Consider the following 18,021-nt stretch of genomic DNA (forward strand, 5'->3'; position numbering starts at 1 on the left):
CAAGGTAGCCCATAGCTACAAATTGGCATGTCCTTGTCTTGCGGTGTTTACCTCTCACTATCATGTAAACAAAGAACTTAAGAATTTATGGTTCCCACAAGGTTTCAGCAATAGCCTTCAGAAGGATGATTCTTTAATATAAAAAAGCAAGGCTATTAAACTTAACCAGAAGAAGTAATGAAATGATAAAACCTTAATAATAAAAACCTGCAATCATGTACTTAATAGAGGAAATACAAATCATGGTGAAGAAGAAATAAGTTTGCAAGGTAAAGTAAAAATAATACTTGTGTGCTAATAGATTTGAGACTTGACTTTTGGAATCCTAATGGTGCCACTACAGTCCTGTAAAATCCTTGTTTTATAGATGAAAAATTAAAACACGGAAAGTAATTCAGTATCCAATATCGTTATGGCTACCAATGAGGATCCAAGCCTAGCCAGAACCCAGTGCCAATTTTCACAATATTAAAACCAAGAATAGAGCCAACCTGTCAAAAAGCATATCTGTCTCCCAATAGGGTTACCAGATGTGGGCCATGGATAAAGATAAGATTACTAAAAGCAAATCAAAGATAAAATCCAATCAACTCTACCAGATTCAGTGACCACAAAATTGAAAACACTTCAGTTGCCTGAGACCCACAGCTATGCTTGGCTCAAGCCCAGAGCACTGTTGTAAATGGTGTTTCAGTGTGTGATACACTTAATACACTTGCCTTTCACAGCTACCTTACTGAGGTGTAGTGGGAGGCCATAAAACCTGTATCTATAACAATTATCAGAATACCATTGGGAGTTAGTATAGGGAGAGTTGGAATCAAGGCTTTAGTTGGAATTGGGAAGCTGAGTCATATGCTTTGACATGAATTAAAATTTAGATATAGTGTTCTAATTTAGTTGACATGAAATGTACACAAATGTTTTATATTCTTAAGTACATGCTAATATTAATATATAACTTCCTGAAAAATATTACTAATATTAATAGATAACTTTATTAAAAACAAAATATAAACAAGATTAATGAACAAAAATTAATGAATTTTTGTTTGTATATTTTTTCCATTGAATCACTATTTTATTCTATTTTTCCTTTTTTCCTATTCTCTCTCTCTCTCTCTCTCTCTCTCTCTCTATGTATCTATCTATCTATCTATCTATCTATCTATCTATCTATCTATCTATCTATCTATCTATCTATCTATAGTGCCTAGTCCTAGGGCTTGGGATCTATTCCTGAGATAATCTTTTGCTCAAATCTAGTGCTTGACCTCTTGAGCCATAGATCCACTTCTAGCTTTTTGGTGGTTTATTAGAGATAAGAGTCTCATGGATGTTTCTGCCCAGCTGGCTTCAAATTGCAATCCTTAGCTGTCAGCCTCCTGAGTAACTAGAATTACAAGTGTGAGCCACAGGTGCTTGGTTGAACAGTGGTTTGTTCTTAATATCAAATATATATATCACATAGTAATTTGCAGTTTTGTCTGAATCAGCTATTACTGATTTAACTATTTTAGAATGTTCATTAAATATCAAAATTGTGTTAAATAATTAGCGTCCTTCCTCAAATTCTTTAAAATCTATTATCTCCTATCCACCCTCCCACTCTCATCTGTCTTTCCTTGGTTTTTCTTAATAATTCCAAAGATTCTCACGATGTACTAAGAAAAATTTATTGCAAGAAAATATTCCACTAAAACCAGTACTTTGAGCCGGGCGCCGGTGGCTCACGCCTGTAATCCTAGCTACTCAGGAGGCTGAGATCTGAGGATCACGGTTCAAAGCCAGCCTGGGCAGGAGAGACTGTGAGACTCCTATCTCCAATAAAACCACTAGGAAACCGGAAGTGGCACTGTAGCTCAAGTGATAGAGCTCTCGCCTTGAGCTGAAGAGCTGAGGGACAGCGCCCAGGCCGAGAGTTCAAGCCCCATAACCGCCAAAATAAATAAATAAAACCAGTACTTTGCCATTTTGTATTTTTCTTAAAGTGCTGTAGACTATACTTTGCTATAAAACTAACCCATAAATCATTACTACATTTATAAAATAACATAACTGTTGAATTTACTTTCTACATTGTTATTAGGCTAAAAATATCCTAGAAAAGACATTTGATCAACATTTTTAACATGCATTTAGCTACCACCTAAAGCTATAACTCAAGTTATAAGTACATTTGCTATAAGTACATTTGTAATAAGAATGTGTATAATCTTTTTTTCAGTTTGAAGTGTTGATTCTCTTCTACATAATTTTATTGGACATATATCTATAAAGATACTCAAGTATATTAACCCTATTTTATAAGTTTTATGTGTCTTCAGAAAATAAACATGGAAAAAAAATTGGCTATTTCAGAGGGAAAGAAACATAACATTATTGCTATTTTTATTAGACTATATTTTTCCCAAGATTAATTCTTCCAATTGGGATTTTACAACACCCACCTAAGTTTTTATAGTAATGTTACAGAGTAGCATTAATTTTATAGCCATTTTTTCCTAAGAATATCATCAGAAAAGACACTGACCAAGGGAAGCAGCAGAGAGCTGAGCTGAACATAAGAAATCTGTAAAATTTCAGAGTGGAAAAAGTTATCTTCTCTAACATGTACTAAAGCAACAGATCTATTTTGTGATTTTGCTAGTATTGCCAAAATCTCTGTATTAGACTAGGGGGGGATTATTATTGTGGTGATTTACCTTCTCAGTATCATAGAACCAGCTTTCTATGATTATTTAGTGGTCATGCTGAATGACAGTCTTCCAGTATAAATGATGAGCCTGAAGGCTAGAGAGCTGAGTATCCTGCTTAAGGCCACTGACATGTGGCAGTGTACAGTCTCAGATCTTTAGACTCCAAGTCATGTATTATAGTAAGCCACTGACACAAGCCAGCTTTGTTCATGCATCTTGTCCACCTTTTGCATATGTTCCTAAAGCTCAGCTATATTGTCTGCTTTTTATATACTGTCTTTAATATCAGGTTATTAAAAACAATGAAAACAATAGTGCTAAAATGAAAAATGTTAAGTCATTGTGGGATAGAAATGTTAGTGAGTCACTGGGAAGAGTCACACAGAACTAGTCCAAGAAAAAAAAATCACATTCAGAGCTCATGAGTACTTAAAGAAGTTTGCTTAGATTTTTATACCATCTTGATTTCTCCTTCCTATATAATTGACTCCCAAATCAATCTAGTCTGGCCACTTAGCCAAAAATACTTTCAAACAATTATCTGAATCTAAGTTACAATAAGGAAATGCTTCATTCAAAATAATCTTAAGTGACATCTAACAGTTATTAATGGACATCACTTTGCTAAATGTGGATAATGAAACTTAATTTTTTCAAGTTCATTCTATTTGCCATTCATTTAAAAAGAGAATATGATAAGGCTTATTCCCACTTCAGGGCCATTTTAAACTCCTCCTAATCCTGGAAGAAGGGCACATGGCATAGTCATACCCTGCATTTCCTGTCATTTCAGACCACCTGGAAACCCATTTCATTAGTTACATTCTTCCACCTTCTGTCAGTTGAATTAGTTAATTTTATTTGTTTTCTGTTTTGATGTGTTCTTGCTATGTAGCTCATAATCCTCCTACCTCAACCCTCTGAGTGCTGGTATTATAGGTAAGCTTCACCATGCCTGGCTCATTATCTTTCTATTAATATACTTAATTTATATATATAGATATATATATACTTAATATAATTAATATTAATATACTTTCCTTCCCCTATAACCATTAACAGCCAAATAAACACTGGAGTAATAACACAGGGAATGACTTACAATACAACTGATATTATTGCTATGTTTTTTCCTAACTTTTTTTCAAATTTTATGAAGTTACTTTATCTGGGGAGGGGAAGAGGAATAACAAAACACTGAAACAAGGACACAGGATGACCCCTTGCAACAATGATACCTATAGGACATGATATTGGAAATGAACTTTACAACTTCAGGTGGGGTGGAGTGGGGTGGGGAGGAGTGTGGAAGGTGGGGGAGGGAAGGGATAATGGGACAATAACAAGGGAAGGGGTAACAATGATCCACAAGTAATGCACTCATTGCCTTACTTATGTAACTGTAACCCCTCTAGACAACATCTTTACCATAAAATAAAATTTAAGAAAATAGATTGATGAAAGGTTAAAAAAAAGAAGTCTATATGTTCAAATAAATTAAATAACTTACTAAAATTTACTAAAACAATCAATAGTTAATGTAACTATACTAAATGCATTTTTAAAGTTTAAATTTAAATATAAATATGCCAGTTAATTCCAGGAACAAGCATTGTGAAGGCTTGTTATCAGGGGAAATTTGTATAATAAAAGATTTCTTAAAAATGGAATGTATTGGCTGGGCACCTGTGGCTCATGCCTGTAATCCTAGCTACTCAACAAAACCAGCCAGGGCAGGAACGTCCATGAGACTCTTAGCTCCAATAAACCACTCAGAAGACAGGAAGTGGTGCTGTGGCTCAATTTGTAGAGCACATGCTTGAGCCTGAAGAGCTGAGGGACAGTGCCCAGGCCCAGAGTTCAAACCCCATGACCGACAAAAAGAAAAAATATATATTCTGCTGTTGTAAAATATAATTCTTAAAGTGAGGAGGGAAAATTTTTGCTTCTTTCTGAAGACAGTTTATTAAGAAGTAAACACTGAAAGATTTGAAAGCTAAAAGATAATTCTTGTAATCCAAACACTACAAATGTCAAATCAATAAATATTTATTAAATGTTTAGTATTTTTGAGGTGTAAGATGCAATATTACTTTGGACTAGAATAATAATATAATATTTACATATATTACAACCTCAAATATTGAAAATGTACACAGAAATTTTTCAAGTACACTTGGTCCACTGTATATAGAAATCAAGTATTTCTGTAATTTCTATTTTATAGAGGAAGAAATTATGGGTATAAAGTATTATTTTGTATAAGCCTGCAGATAAAAAATAATTTCTAATAGTATCCAGCACCAGTACTGCCAAATTGTAGTAAAAGTCTAAGGTTGGGCTCAAGAAGTGCTCAACAGACCTTCACAGTGGTCCAACAGCACTACGTAAAGAACACCTGAAGAATAAGAATATTAAAAAAGCAAAATTAAAGATACATGCAGTGGTTACATCCCCACTACCCTCTATCTTAGCAATTAAGTGCTCAAGTACATTGCATGGAATATATAATATATAGTAAGATATATATCTAATATATATAATATATATAAGATAGTAAGATTAAAACAAATATTGAAATGAAAAATAATTATTACCAACAAGAATTTTTTTCCAACTCCTTATACTTAGGGAAAGCATTAGAATCTGTGACTAATGTTGCATTGCTTAGGTATTCCCATTTGAGGACAATTTTTTAAAGTTTAAACTGAGTACATATTCTAGTCAAACTGGATAGATTTGGAAAATAAAGCCAGCCTGTAAAAATGTCCATTTCTCTTGAGCTTCCTTCAAGAAAGAAGGATATGCCTCTTATTGGTAATCTGTGTACTGCATATCATCTAAGCAATGAGAAAAAGAAGTCTAAGGCTGGGCCTGCAAAAAGTGTTGAACACTTGCTGAAGTGCTTTAGAATAGATAGTGTTGTAGAAAATTTTATATGCATTTACAAAGTTTATATGTATTTACCAAGTCACTTATGTGATAGAGACAGCTTCATGTTGGGGTAGAAAATACACAAAGAATCACTTTCTAGGAATCAACTGCCCTCTGATAGTTTACGTCCAGAGAAAAGTTGCCAACAGATTTATATCAGCAGTCCATATTATTTTCTCATACCTGAATACTATCATAGAGTTGATTTTAATAGGTGTTGGCTACTCAAGTAATAAGACAAGATAGATTTCATAAAAATTGGTTTTTTTTTCATCTCAGAACATGAGCACTGGAAAAAATGGACAAGAAGAATTTACACAAATTTATTTTTAGAAGTGCCCACTGTTCCCTAATTACATTATTCAAGTGGATAAATATGCTAAGAATTAGGATAAAATTGGCCCTAATTTTATATGAAGACAAATAGGGACAAGAAAAAGTGAATGCAAACTTATTTTATTTCACCTTCGGACACCAGGTAGGGATTCTAGCAAAACAGTTTATCTAGTAACTGTGATTAACAATACACTTCCCTGTTATGGCTTTTTGATGACTCTATTTTTTGTCTATGTCTCTAGTATTCTTTTTAAAATTTTATTGTCAAGGTGATGTACAAAGGGGTTACAGTTACATAAGTAAGACAGTGATTACATTTTTTGTCTAATTTGTTACCCCTTCCCTCAATTTTCTCCCTCTTTCTCTCCCCCCAATTTGTACAGATCATTTTCAGCATATTGTCTTGTGAATATTGCTATTGCATAGGTTCCCCCTTGATGACTAAGTTTTAAGACTTACTATTACACTGTGACTATAGACCTGTTTTTTAGCACTGCTGTATTCCAAATGCTCTTGGAGCTATTTTGAGCAATTTGTGAATCATTTAAGGAGAATCATTTCCTTTTGCCAGCATATCCAAATATTTTAGTGGATCATAACCTTACCATCTTCTGAGTTTAAAGTTACAGGTTATAGCTACTCAGGAGGCTGAGATCTGAGGATCGCGGTTCAAAGCCAGCCCAGGCAGGAAAGTCCATGAGACTCTTATATCCAATTAACCACCAGAAAACCAGAAGTGGTACTGTGGCTCAAGTGGTAGATTGCTTACCTTGAGCTTGAAGAGCTCACAGACAGCACCCAGGCCCAAAGTTCAAGCCCCACAACCAACAAAAAAATTATTTTTAATTAAAAAAATAGTTACAGGTTAGTTAGTTGAATAAAACTGTCACTCTTTGAAAAATGGATTTTTTTCCTTATAAAAATAAATGTTTCATAAATACAAAGGAAAGCTTTCCCATAGGTAAAAAAAAAATACCTTCCTCTGTGGAAGAAGATACTGAAAAGACACTGGCAATTTAACACTTGGCAAATCCAGGTTGGTGCCTCTACAGTGTGAAAATACTTATTTCACCTTAGTCTGACTGTCTTATGGTGCAGAATGAATGAATTTTTAAGAATATCAGTAATAATTTTATTTATTTTTTTCCTAGCATTAACAAAAAAAAATCTACCTCTGAAGGCACAGTTAGAAGTAATAAATGCTGCTCTCACTGTACAAGGAAGACACACCAGTATAGATACCCGAACCCTTAAGCAAAATGCTTGCCTGGGGCCATTACAGCCAAATAAGAAATGATGCCTAGGAAAGATTTTAGTCACTTTAACAAAATCCAGGGGAAAAGCTGTCATCTCATATTCTGCAGAGTTCTAGATTATACCTTTCCTGCATAAACTGCCCTGCAGAGTGGCTGTCGGACACTAGGAGCCATTGGCGTGCATGGAGCAGTCTCCTAATCCTGACCCCATCCCTACTTATTGCTAACGTGTTCTTGGACCAATGTCTGGAAACATATGAGTCAGTGGAAAAGAATCATTTCCTGTTGCCAGCATATTCACATTTTTTGTGGGTCCTGTTATAATAATGCTCTGTGTGTACAGTTAGATAGACACTTAAGATAACTACCTCTGTTTATAAACAATTTTTTCTTCATGGCAAATAATCTGAAAAAGTCCTATTTATATATGGCATTTTTCTGTCTGCTTGCTACTTAAACTTGTGTTTAGGGTATAACATAATCAAAACCCAAGAAAAGCGATTAATTTGATAAAAATCTGGTATGTAAGTTCTTCTGATACCCTCTCCTTGGCTTTTAGCCTAATATTCTAATGAAAATATTTTTTTTGTTAACTTGCACATGATGTTGTCCTTAGTATCTTACTAGATCTAGGCTTTCTGGGAACTCATAAAAGCTTGGAATGGGGAAAGGTGCTGGTGGCTCATACCTGTGATCTTAGCTACTCAGAAGAGATCTGAGGATCTTGGTTCAAAGCCAGGAGTGGAACTCTGGCTCAAGTGGAAGAATACCAGCCTTGAGTGAAAAGCCAAAGGGACAGGCTTTGCCCTGAGTTCCATTAGAAGTAATATAATACACACCCTTCAGTATACAGTACTGTCCTACACACAAACACACAAATAAATGACGTAGAATGAAATATTCTGTTTCAGTGAGTGTGAAAGGGTCACCTAGATGAAAAATTAATAGAAGTTTATATGAAACAATGAAGTATTTCCTGTTGGTAAAAACATATAAGTAGTGATGGGCTAAATAAGGCTTTGCTTTTCAGAGTTAAGTGAATTGGTAAAAGTTAATTTTTGGTGAGTTGAGAAGTCTGTATAATGGGAGTGAATAAACTGGATAAAGCCAATTTATACCATGTTGTTTATTGAGATCTAAAAAGAAAGTGCTTACTAAGTAAATGGTTATGATAGAGACAGGAAAGGAGAAGGAAGGAGATTATAAACTGAATATATAAGGTAAAGTATGTGTATCATTACTGTGACCAAGACCCTGACAGCAACAAGGGAAGAAAGCTTTATTTTGCTCATGATTTCTGAGTGTTAACTCAGCATGGCCCCATCCACGTGGGCAGAGGAGTATTGTGGTGGTGGAAAGATTTAGAGGAAGAGGAGATGATCACATCCTCACTATTTAAGAAGCTGAAAAAGATTGGGATCTGGGGCAAGATGAAGCTCCCAAGGACGTATCCCTGGTGATCTCTGTCCTCCAGCTTTACTATATCTACTGTATCTCCTACATACTGGAACCTCTCAAAATATACCAACCGGGACCAATACTCAACACGTGAACTTAGAGAGGGATATTTTATATTCAATATAATAATATGTTGATTAACAGAATATGCTGGAATGAATAAAATGATAGCATAAGTTATTAGAATGATAATGAGAATTACACTGGAGACTTGTAGAGGAGCTCCAAGTTTATTAAAGATCATATATATGCAGAGATAGACTTTATAGTCCTGATGTAAACAAAAGACAATTGAAAACATGCACAGTAAAATAAGATTTGATGCTAAATGCTCAAAGTAGAGCATATTTAAACTGGGAGCCCAGTGATAGTGACTTAATTCCCTCCTCATTCCCATTTTTCACTAGGTCTAGAATGGCTCTTAGAGGTTTCTTTATGTAATGAATTGAGCAAATTGTTCAAGCTCCTACAATTACCAACAAAGTCGGAATAAGAAAAATTTATGGTCTCCAAGTTTATATAGTAAAATTCTGTTAAAATTAATCTTAAGTAATACAGGAACATTAGGGGTTTTTTAAATAAAACTTGATGATATGAGTGAAAGTACTTGTGCCAAGACTATTTGGAGACATCCAGTTTTAAAACTGGGCAAAAGGCTAGACTAATCATTTTTTAAAGACAATATATAACAAATGAGTATTATGCTCACCTAAACAGAGAAATTCAAATAAAATGATAATGATATATTCATACTTGTTAGGATGACTTCTACAAAAAAGAAGCATTGGTGAGAATGTGGAGAAGTGAATCTCTTTTGCACTGTTGGGGGGATTGTAAAAACAAAGTTACTGTGGAACGTTCTCATAACTTAAAAGCCAAACTATCTGTGATCCAGCCATCCCACGTCTAGTTATAAAATGAAAAGAATTTAAAATAGGATTTGAGTTATATTTTCAAATAAATCCATAAATTAAGTATATTTAATATTTATAATATATATGAATTTGAAAACAAGCAAAATGACTAAATGGATAAAGGAAATATATTCTATATGTACAGGGGAATATTATTCATCCTTATAAAAGAAGAAAATAATGTCCTATACCATAACACATCTAAGCCTGAAGACATTATGCGAAATGAAATAAACCAGTCACATGAAGACAGTGCATGCTCTGCTTCTAAGATATATCTGAAGCAGTCAGACTCACAATAACATACAGTGGGAGTTACCAGTTAGGAAGGGGGACACTATTTTAATGAGCAAAGAATTTCCGGCATGAAAGAAATATCAAAGATATGGGAATTTGTATACAATGATTAGTATTGAACTGTGCACTTAAAAGAATAAATTTGCTTCTTGTTTTTTTTTTTTTTTTTTTTTTAACCACAAATTAAAAGGAGAAATGGAGACTTGGTGTTCATTCAGACTTTGCTGTAATATGTCCATTTCAAGTATGTTTTAATGTAATATACTTGCAAACTTTGCAGTATGTGAATGTATTTTGCAGTATGGTTGAATGTATTTCAGTCATGTAAAATCTGGCTATGAACAAAAATTTGCATAAATGTGAATATATACCTATGTGTTTCTAATTATTTAAATATTAATATCTGACAATCCTTATAAAATGGCCATTAATGTTGTCTATTATGGATCTTAATATCTGTAAACATTTAACTTAAAATTTTTGAAAATATTATTTGCATTTATAATAGTTTTGGCCTTATTAATTTTAAATACATTTTTGTGTGCTTTTTCATTCTGTATCTTTTGAACAATCTAAGGATGACTACAATAGATGCCTTCTTTTCTTTTCCTCAGGATTTCTATAGCTGCAGATACATATCAAGTGAATATTCCACTGATTATTTTTATTTCAAAAAAATGCTGTTGTAGCACCAAAATATTTGAAGGGTGTTCTGGAGAGTTGAAAGCCAATATCTTATTTACCTGATTTTCCTATTCTTTCCTGTATTTGTGCTTTTATGCCAAGGACATCCTTGAGGGAAAGAAGTCAGTTTTGCCATCAATTTACTACCTACTACCTCTGGTAGTAAACAGTGGTTTGTGGAGAGGGAAGTGCCAGGAGGCTTAGGCACTTACTTATGGTGGTTGTTATTTATAAATGTGTGAATTGATTGCTCAATCAGCGTTTCTGAGTTTCAAGGTCTCTTTTGTAGCCAGCTCTGCAACAAAATGAAAGCAACAATATATTAATATTGGCTTTGAATACTAGTTTATTTTTAAATGTATAATTGAACACAACTAAATTTAACATACTTCTTAGGGAACAGATTAATATCTTGAAAACATGAATGATGAATTATACATTTACATAACATTGAGGGGGTAGTATCTGTCCCTTAATTTAATAAACTTTGAAGTTGTTTGAAGATAAATTAAGGTCTCTATGATTCATTGACAATAATTCATGAATAATATGGTGGTAACCACTCCTTTTCTCCAATTAAAAATTGTCAGATTAATATTCTTGTTTACATAATAAACTGTCCAAATTTAAATATTATCAATTCCTCAAAGACCCATTAATATGAAAGAACACGTGAGATCACATTTTCCTAGCATGACTGGAAGTATTTGGGAAAGAGCTGTTGAAAGACGCAGCCTTTTCTCTCTTGAAGTTGGTACAAACTCTTTGTTGAGGACTATTCAATAATATCAAACATTTAATGTAATATTTTAATACTCAAAATAACTTCTAATATAGGTAGTAGTGTACCTATTAGATATCATTCAGTTACTAGAAAAGAAGATACATAAAAAATTCTGGAGATTTTCTTAGTTCGCTTAATTTAAAAATCTAGAAGGAAGTAGTCATGTTTCAATTAATATGTGATTCAGTGGCTCCAACATGTCATCAATGTAGCTAATGTACGTAGTTCAGGCTGGCCTTGAACTCTCGATCCTCCTACTTCAGCTTCCCTAATTCTGGGATTACAGCTGTGCACCACCAATCTCAGCTCTTAGGATACTTTTCAGATACTTTCATCGTAAGACTACCAGGCATTTTAGTATCGTGTGCTGCCTTGAGATTTCTGGTTGCACTTCTTACCTGTTCTCCCAACAGAGTTTCTTCCTCTCTTTAAGCACCTTATCTCATCATGTAAACTAAGCTTTGTACCTATCCCTGAACCAGTTGCCTCGATAGGGAATGGAATTCATTTATTGGGTTAATACAATGGAGGACCATTCTTACTCTTGAGAAGCCATGCTCTAATGAAACTGTGCTGAGGGGAAGGCAGTGATAGACAGCGAACAACCAGCACCTGTCACAGCTCTTCATTTTTGGACAAAAAAACACAACAAGACAGCAGTCTTGAACAGTAAATAGTAGTATATGCTACATGGTAGGCACTTAGTGCTGTGGATACAATTTTAATTTAAAAACCATCTTGATGCATAAATGGTATTAAGCCTCTGCTTTGCAAAGGTTAGAGACTAAAGAAATTAACGAAGGTCACATTGATTATTCTGACTTCACTATTCATGTTCTTTTCACCATGACAATCTCAGTAGTATTCCAAAAGTTGACTACTAAATCAAAGTTGATTACTAAGACAATTGAATATTGTCTTTGTAATTCATCATTGCTATAGAATTCTAGGAAATCCTCATCCTATTTGGTTTCATGGGTAATACCCATACAGAAACAATGCTTGTACAGAAAAGATGATAAAAAAGTTATGTTTTCATTTTTCACCAATATTGAGCTCAAAATTGTTGTATTGTGCTCAAGTAATCTATGCTACATGTGTGCACACATTTATACAGATGGAATGCAGTGCATGTATGAGTACTGTATACAGTACTAGGGGGTTTAACTTGGCACTTCATCAAAATTACCAAAAAAAAAGTTGAAAGCACAACTCTACCCTCTCCAGGTATAGGGAACCTTTTCTCTGCAAAGAATACTTGAATATTCATAACATCATTCACTGGGCATCTAAGATTATACAGATAGACCGCTAACTAGTAGCTGTCTGCCCCATAATCTACCAAGTGCTTTTGTAGGTCTTGTGAATTCATACTAACCTTGCATTGAATGGTGAAAACTATCAGCCTTTACCTTTATTTAATGGTAATGATTCAGTAGTAGACCTAAAAGATTATTTCTGGATCAATAGCTAACCACACTTCTGTCACTTGGAGAGTTTTACTTGCTTTGAGGTTCCACATGTTTGTACTTGCATGAGACACAGGCTTTCCTAACTGAATCATAATTATGAAATTTTTACTGAAGGCCTGCCTTCTGTCTAGTCTTTTGTAAGCTGGCCAGTTACAGGGATTTGTTGGCTCTGCTTCTTCAGACTACTTTGTCTGAAGGTGGAGTAGCTATACATTGGAAACAAAGGTTTTTTTCTTTTACTAGGGCAGAAATATTGTTGATTTAACTATAAGACAATAATACATCCTTTTTGAAGCTTGGTATGGTGACTCATGCCTATAGTACCAGCTACTCTGGAGACTGATATTGGGAGGATTTATAGGCCAGGCCAGGGGGTAAATACCTGGAGGGATCAGATGTTATTTGAAAAATGAGAAGAGGAAAAAGGGCTGGGTATTCACTCAAGTTATAGAGTACCTGCTTAACTAGTGCAAGAGCCAGAGTTCAAGGAATACTGCTAAAACAAAAGAATAAGGGAAATTCCTCTGTGAATCTTTGGAAGTTGCTACTTAAAGCTCTAACTTTTTAGTATTACTGAATTAATATCATTTTTGTCTGATTTTTAGTACTGTGTATTATCTTTGTTAAGGTTATGAACTAGCACTAAGCTGATTTTGAATAATTGTTGAACAATGTGTGTAATTTATTAGCTTAGTCCATATTGGATGAAGATATACTTCACTCACTAGGGTTTATATTCTGCAGTAGCAGGTGGGGCAGGCAAAAAGGATTATATAAAGAAGCAACGTTTAAAAGGATGAGAAGAAGAAAAATGCAGAATATGAAGTACCTTGGTGAAGGGATGATAACAGGATCCCACCGAGCATGAGATTGTACCCTAGGCTCCTTTTAAACTAAACAGCACAAAAGAGCTTTTCATTTGAACTTCATAAACTGAACAGTGTTGTATGATTTCAAAACTAGAAGGGTATATTTTTCTAAAGCAGGCCAAACATATATCTAGATTTTTAAAAATGTGTGAATACTGGTTCAGATAATAACTAATGATTTCAAGTTCATTTTAACAGATTTGTGTAGTGAGGAGAACTGAGGTTTGAATTCAGAGTTTCATACAAAAAGACACTAGCACTTGAATCATGCCTCAAGCCTATTTTTTGTTGTTTACATTTTAGTCTGTTACTTTGCTCTAGTTATTTTTGAGATTAGGTCTTACCTGGGCCAGCATGGACCACAGTCCTTACATTTATGCTACCCATTGTTTCTGGAATGATGGGCATGAACCACCAAACCCTACATTTTTTATTAAGATGGGAATCTCAAACATTGTGGTAGCTGGGCTGGAACTGAGACCTTCCTGTTATTTTCCTCTCAAATACCTAAGTCATAGGTGGGAGCCACTGTAGTGTTCCTTTAACAGGAGATTTTGGTACCTCCTGGTAGGCTGAGTCATGTCTCTATCCTGTCATTCATTTTCTGCAGAAGGATATTTCATTCTTTTTTGTGGTTGAATAGCACATCATTGTGTACATATGCACATCACATTTTCTTTATTCTTCAAGTTGATCAACAGCTTGACTAATTTTATAGTTGAGCTGTCACATATAAACATGGCGTGGAGGTTTCTCAACTATATGTTGACAGGTTATTTTGGATATGAACTAGGAGTTCAATAGTAGAATTGTGTGGTAGCTAGCTTTATTTTGTATATCATGTTTTATTTTTCTATTTTTTTTGTGCCAGCACCAGGGCCTGAGCTCAGGGCATTGGTCTTCACTTGGTTTGCTTGTTCATGGCTAGTGCTCTGCCACTGGAGCCATGTGTTCAGTCCCTATCTTCAGTTTATAAATTAACCTACATAAGCATTAAATATATTTTGGAGACTTAGTATTAAATGTAAACTATATAAACTATTATATTGGTAAATGTTGACGTATTTGTGATATGTTAGGTTAAGAAAATATGGTATTAAAACTTCCCTTCCTTCAACTTTTTTTTCTTTTAAAAATTGAAACGTGAAGCTAAAGGCTTTATTTTCCATTGTGGCTAAAAGATGAATGTAAGAATGTGTAAACTATTCATCCAGATTTTTCCCACTTATATTGGTTCCCTTTTTTTCCATTTTGATTTGCTGTGGCTTATATTTTCCATAGTCTGGTAAAATAAAACACACCGTAATATGTTGCATTGGGCTGGACGCTGGGTTATGGATAAAGGTTAAGGAACAAGGTTAAGGTCTAACTAGAATTTAAGTTATTGACTCAAAGATCTTTAAATTATTGAGTCAATCCTTTTAACACTAGTACTTCAAGATTGTTAAGCAATGGGGCAGTAGTTCTTCTGTGTCTCCTGATTTTCATGGATAGCTTGTTAATCTTTTTTGTTTTTAATGTTCATTCCTCTTTTATCACCAAAGTTAAACAAGCTGGTATAGAATTCAGCAGAAGCCTCCATTCTCATTTGCTTAGAGAACCCATTTCCTCCCTTTGGGAACCTGTTCGAGTTTTATTGTGGAGTTCTAGGATGATGAATGGAAATGCAGGTTGCACAGTTGTGCGATTTGCTCCTGAGGCACCTCTGCCTGCTGGCCCTCAGGCAACAGTAGTATGGGCACTTCCTCAGAAAGACGATAACTGTCTTTACAGTGGAGGTGTGTGGCTTTCCTCTTTGCAGCCAACTGGCAGACCACGGTGCAGGGGAGGAGGGTGCGAGCTCAAAAAAAGCTCAGATAATCGACTTTGTTCAGGGAAAGATGGAGTTCTGAGCCCCATTTGTGCCGTCTTCGTTTAACTTTATACAATGTGGCTAACAGTAAATTTCGAATAACTATTTGGATACTCTTATAGATGTCTTGGCCCATAATATCTTGTTTATCCAAGCCACCACTGGAATCTTTTTTGTTTGTTTGTTTTATTTTATTTTATTTGAAAACATACTGTACAGAGGGGTTACAATTACATGGGCAGGAAAATGCATACATTTCTTACCAAGCATTGCAGCCTCCTCCTTTGTTTACCCTTCACCTCCCTTCCCAGCCTCCCCCCTCCCCCCCCACCCAATCATACCCCCCCTCCCTCCCCCCCACCGACATTGTAAAGCTGGTTTTGACATGACATTTTGTACTTCTCATTGTTGCAACAGGTCCACCTGAATCCTTAAACGACTTGTTTGTCCCCGTCTCCTCCACATGTTATACTGACATCAAATATAGTGAAAGCGGGGGGTTACACTGTGGGGGAGGGACATACAAAGCAACAAAGAAATAATATTATAAATGCGTTAGAAACACATGCATGAATGAAACAAAAACATTAAAATACATATTTGAGGGTTCGTTTTCCTAACATCACATTATCTGACTTTTTCCGCTTGACTCATACCTATACTAGATATTGCAAATAAGGGAAACCATGGGACCTATGTTTCTTTGGGCCTGGCTTACTTCACTTAATATAATTTTTTCCAAGCCTTTCCATTTCCTAACAAATGGGGCAATGTCATTCTTTCTGATGGAGGCATAGAATTCCATTGTGTATATATACCACATCTTCTTGATCCATTCATCTACTGAGGGGCATCTGGGTTGGTTCCATATCTAAGCTATGGTAAATAATGCTGCAATAAACATAGTTGTGCTGGTAGCTTTAGTGTGGCCTTGTTTGTGGTCATTTGGGTAAATGCCCAAAAGTGGGATTGCTGGGTCATTGGGGAGCTCTATATGGAGTCTTTTGAGGAACCTCCATACTGCTTTCCAAAGTGGTTGAACAAGTTTACATTCCCACCAACAATGAAGTAAGGTTCCTTTCTGTCCACATCCCCTCCAGCATCTGTTGTTGTTAGAGTTCTTGATTTTTGCTGTTCTAACTGGAGTGAGGTGATATCTCAATGTTGTTTTGATTTGCATTTCTTTTATGGCTAGGGATGTTGAACATTTCTTCATGTGTCTATTGGCCATCCTTCTTTCTTCTTCAGAGAAGCTTCTCTTTAGGTCTTTCGCCCACTTACTTATTGGGCAGTTGTTTCTTTGAGGATTTGTTGTTGGGTGGTTTAATTTTTTGAGTTCCAAGTATATTTTAGATATGAGACCCTTGTCCGTTGTATGGCTAGTAAAGATCTTCTCCCAATCCGCACCACTGGAATCTTATTTGGCACACAAAAATTCAGTCTGGGCAGTGTCTACATTGTATGCAAATTGGGACTATCTTTGTCTGCAGGTGATAACACAGAGGTAGAGAGTGGTGTGAATAGCTTTCATTTTTAATCAGTCATTGAAACTAGTAGTGATTACAGTCATTTGTTTGGTATTAGAAACTAAAATAGAATTTTAATAAAGCACACCTTAGCCACAGTGTGGCTTTGGAGAATTATGATGTCTGGATAACATACAGTGTGAAGCACTTACAGAACTTAACCTGTATCTAGAAAACAGTATGGTGTTAGCCTGCTGACAAGAACAGTGTGTTCTTTTCAGGTTTTCTCTCCTTCCTCACCTTTAAACAAAAGGGTCAAAAACATGGCCACACATGTGGTTTTTGTTCTGTCAGACAGCCTTAGGAGGCTATGAATGTGACTTCTATCATGGTGTTCTCTTATTGTTCATTATTCAATTCCTTTAGGAGGTGATTTTCTCTCCTTTCTGAGAAAGAAGAAGGAAGAAATAAAAGTCAAACAGTTAGTGAAGTTTTCCTTAGATGCTGCTGCTGGAATGTTGTATCTCGAGAGTAAAAACTGTATACACAGGTAAGGAGAACATTTTCTCATATATTTTTCATGTTTATTAATAAGGTGCTAGGAAATGATGCATTTGCTCCCATACTACAGTAAATTTCTTCCATAACATGTATATTTTCTTTTTATATTCGGCTGGTTGATTTTACAGTTCACAGAAACACTTATTATAAGAAAACATGGAGTTAGACAATAGTTTCAAAGTTTCACATGCTGATTCTAAGTGTAAATTGTGGTTTTTGTTGCTTACAGCTGAAGGAGTTTTTTGGTGCTTTTTTTAACTAATTTAAATCATGTTAAGATCTGTTGCAGAATTTATGTCACACCTAGATATGGCTAGGTGTGTCTAAGAAAATGAAGCAGAGAATGGGCACATTGTGTTCTGCTTCATAATACTGAGGAAGCTTCACTACCAGATTGTTGTAGATTTTATCCAAACTAGTTTCATTATTAAGTATGTTT

General features: G+C 35.0%; 1 protein-coding gene across 1 annotated transcript in view; it reads left to right on the forward strand.

Moving 5' to 3' along the window:
* Fer (FER tyrosine kinase) overlaps positions 1–18,021 on the forward strand; it is a 365,128-nt gene that overhangs the window by 237,180 nt on the left and 109,927 nt on the right. Inside the window, exon 17 of the mRNA XM_042692002.1 lies at positions 17,448–17,571. Within this exon, the coding sequence (XP_042547936.1) occupies positions 17,448–17,571 (124 nt within the window). The remainder of the gene's footprint in view (positions 1–17,447; positions 17,572–18,021) is intronic.

The sequence above is a fragment of the Dipodomys spectabilis genome, unplaced genomic scaffold, assembly GCF_019054845.1.
Source record: "Dipodomys spectabilis isolate Male_0828 unplaced genomic scaffold, ASM1905484v1 ptg000147l, whole genome shotgun sequence".
Taxonomy (NCBI): Eukaryota; Metazoa; Chordata; class Mammalia; order Rodentia; family Heteromyidae; genus Dipodomys; species Dipodomys spectabilis.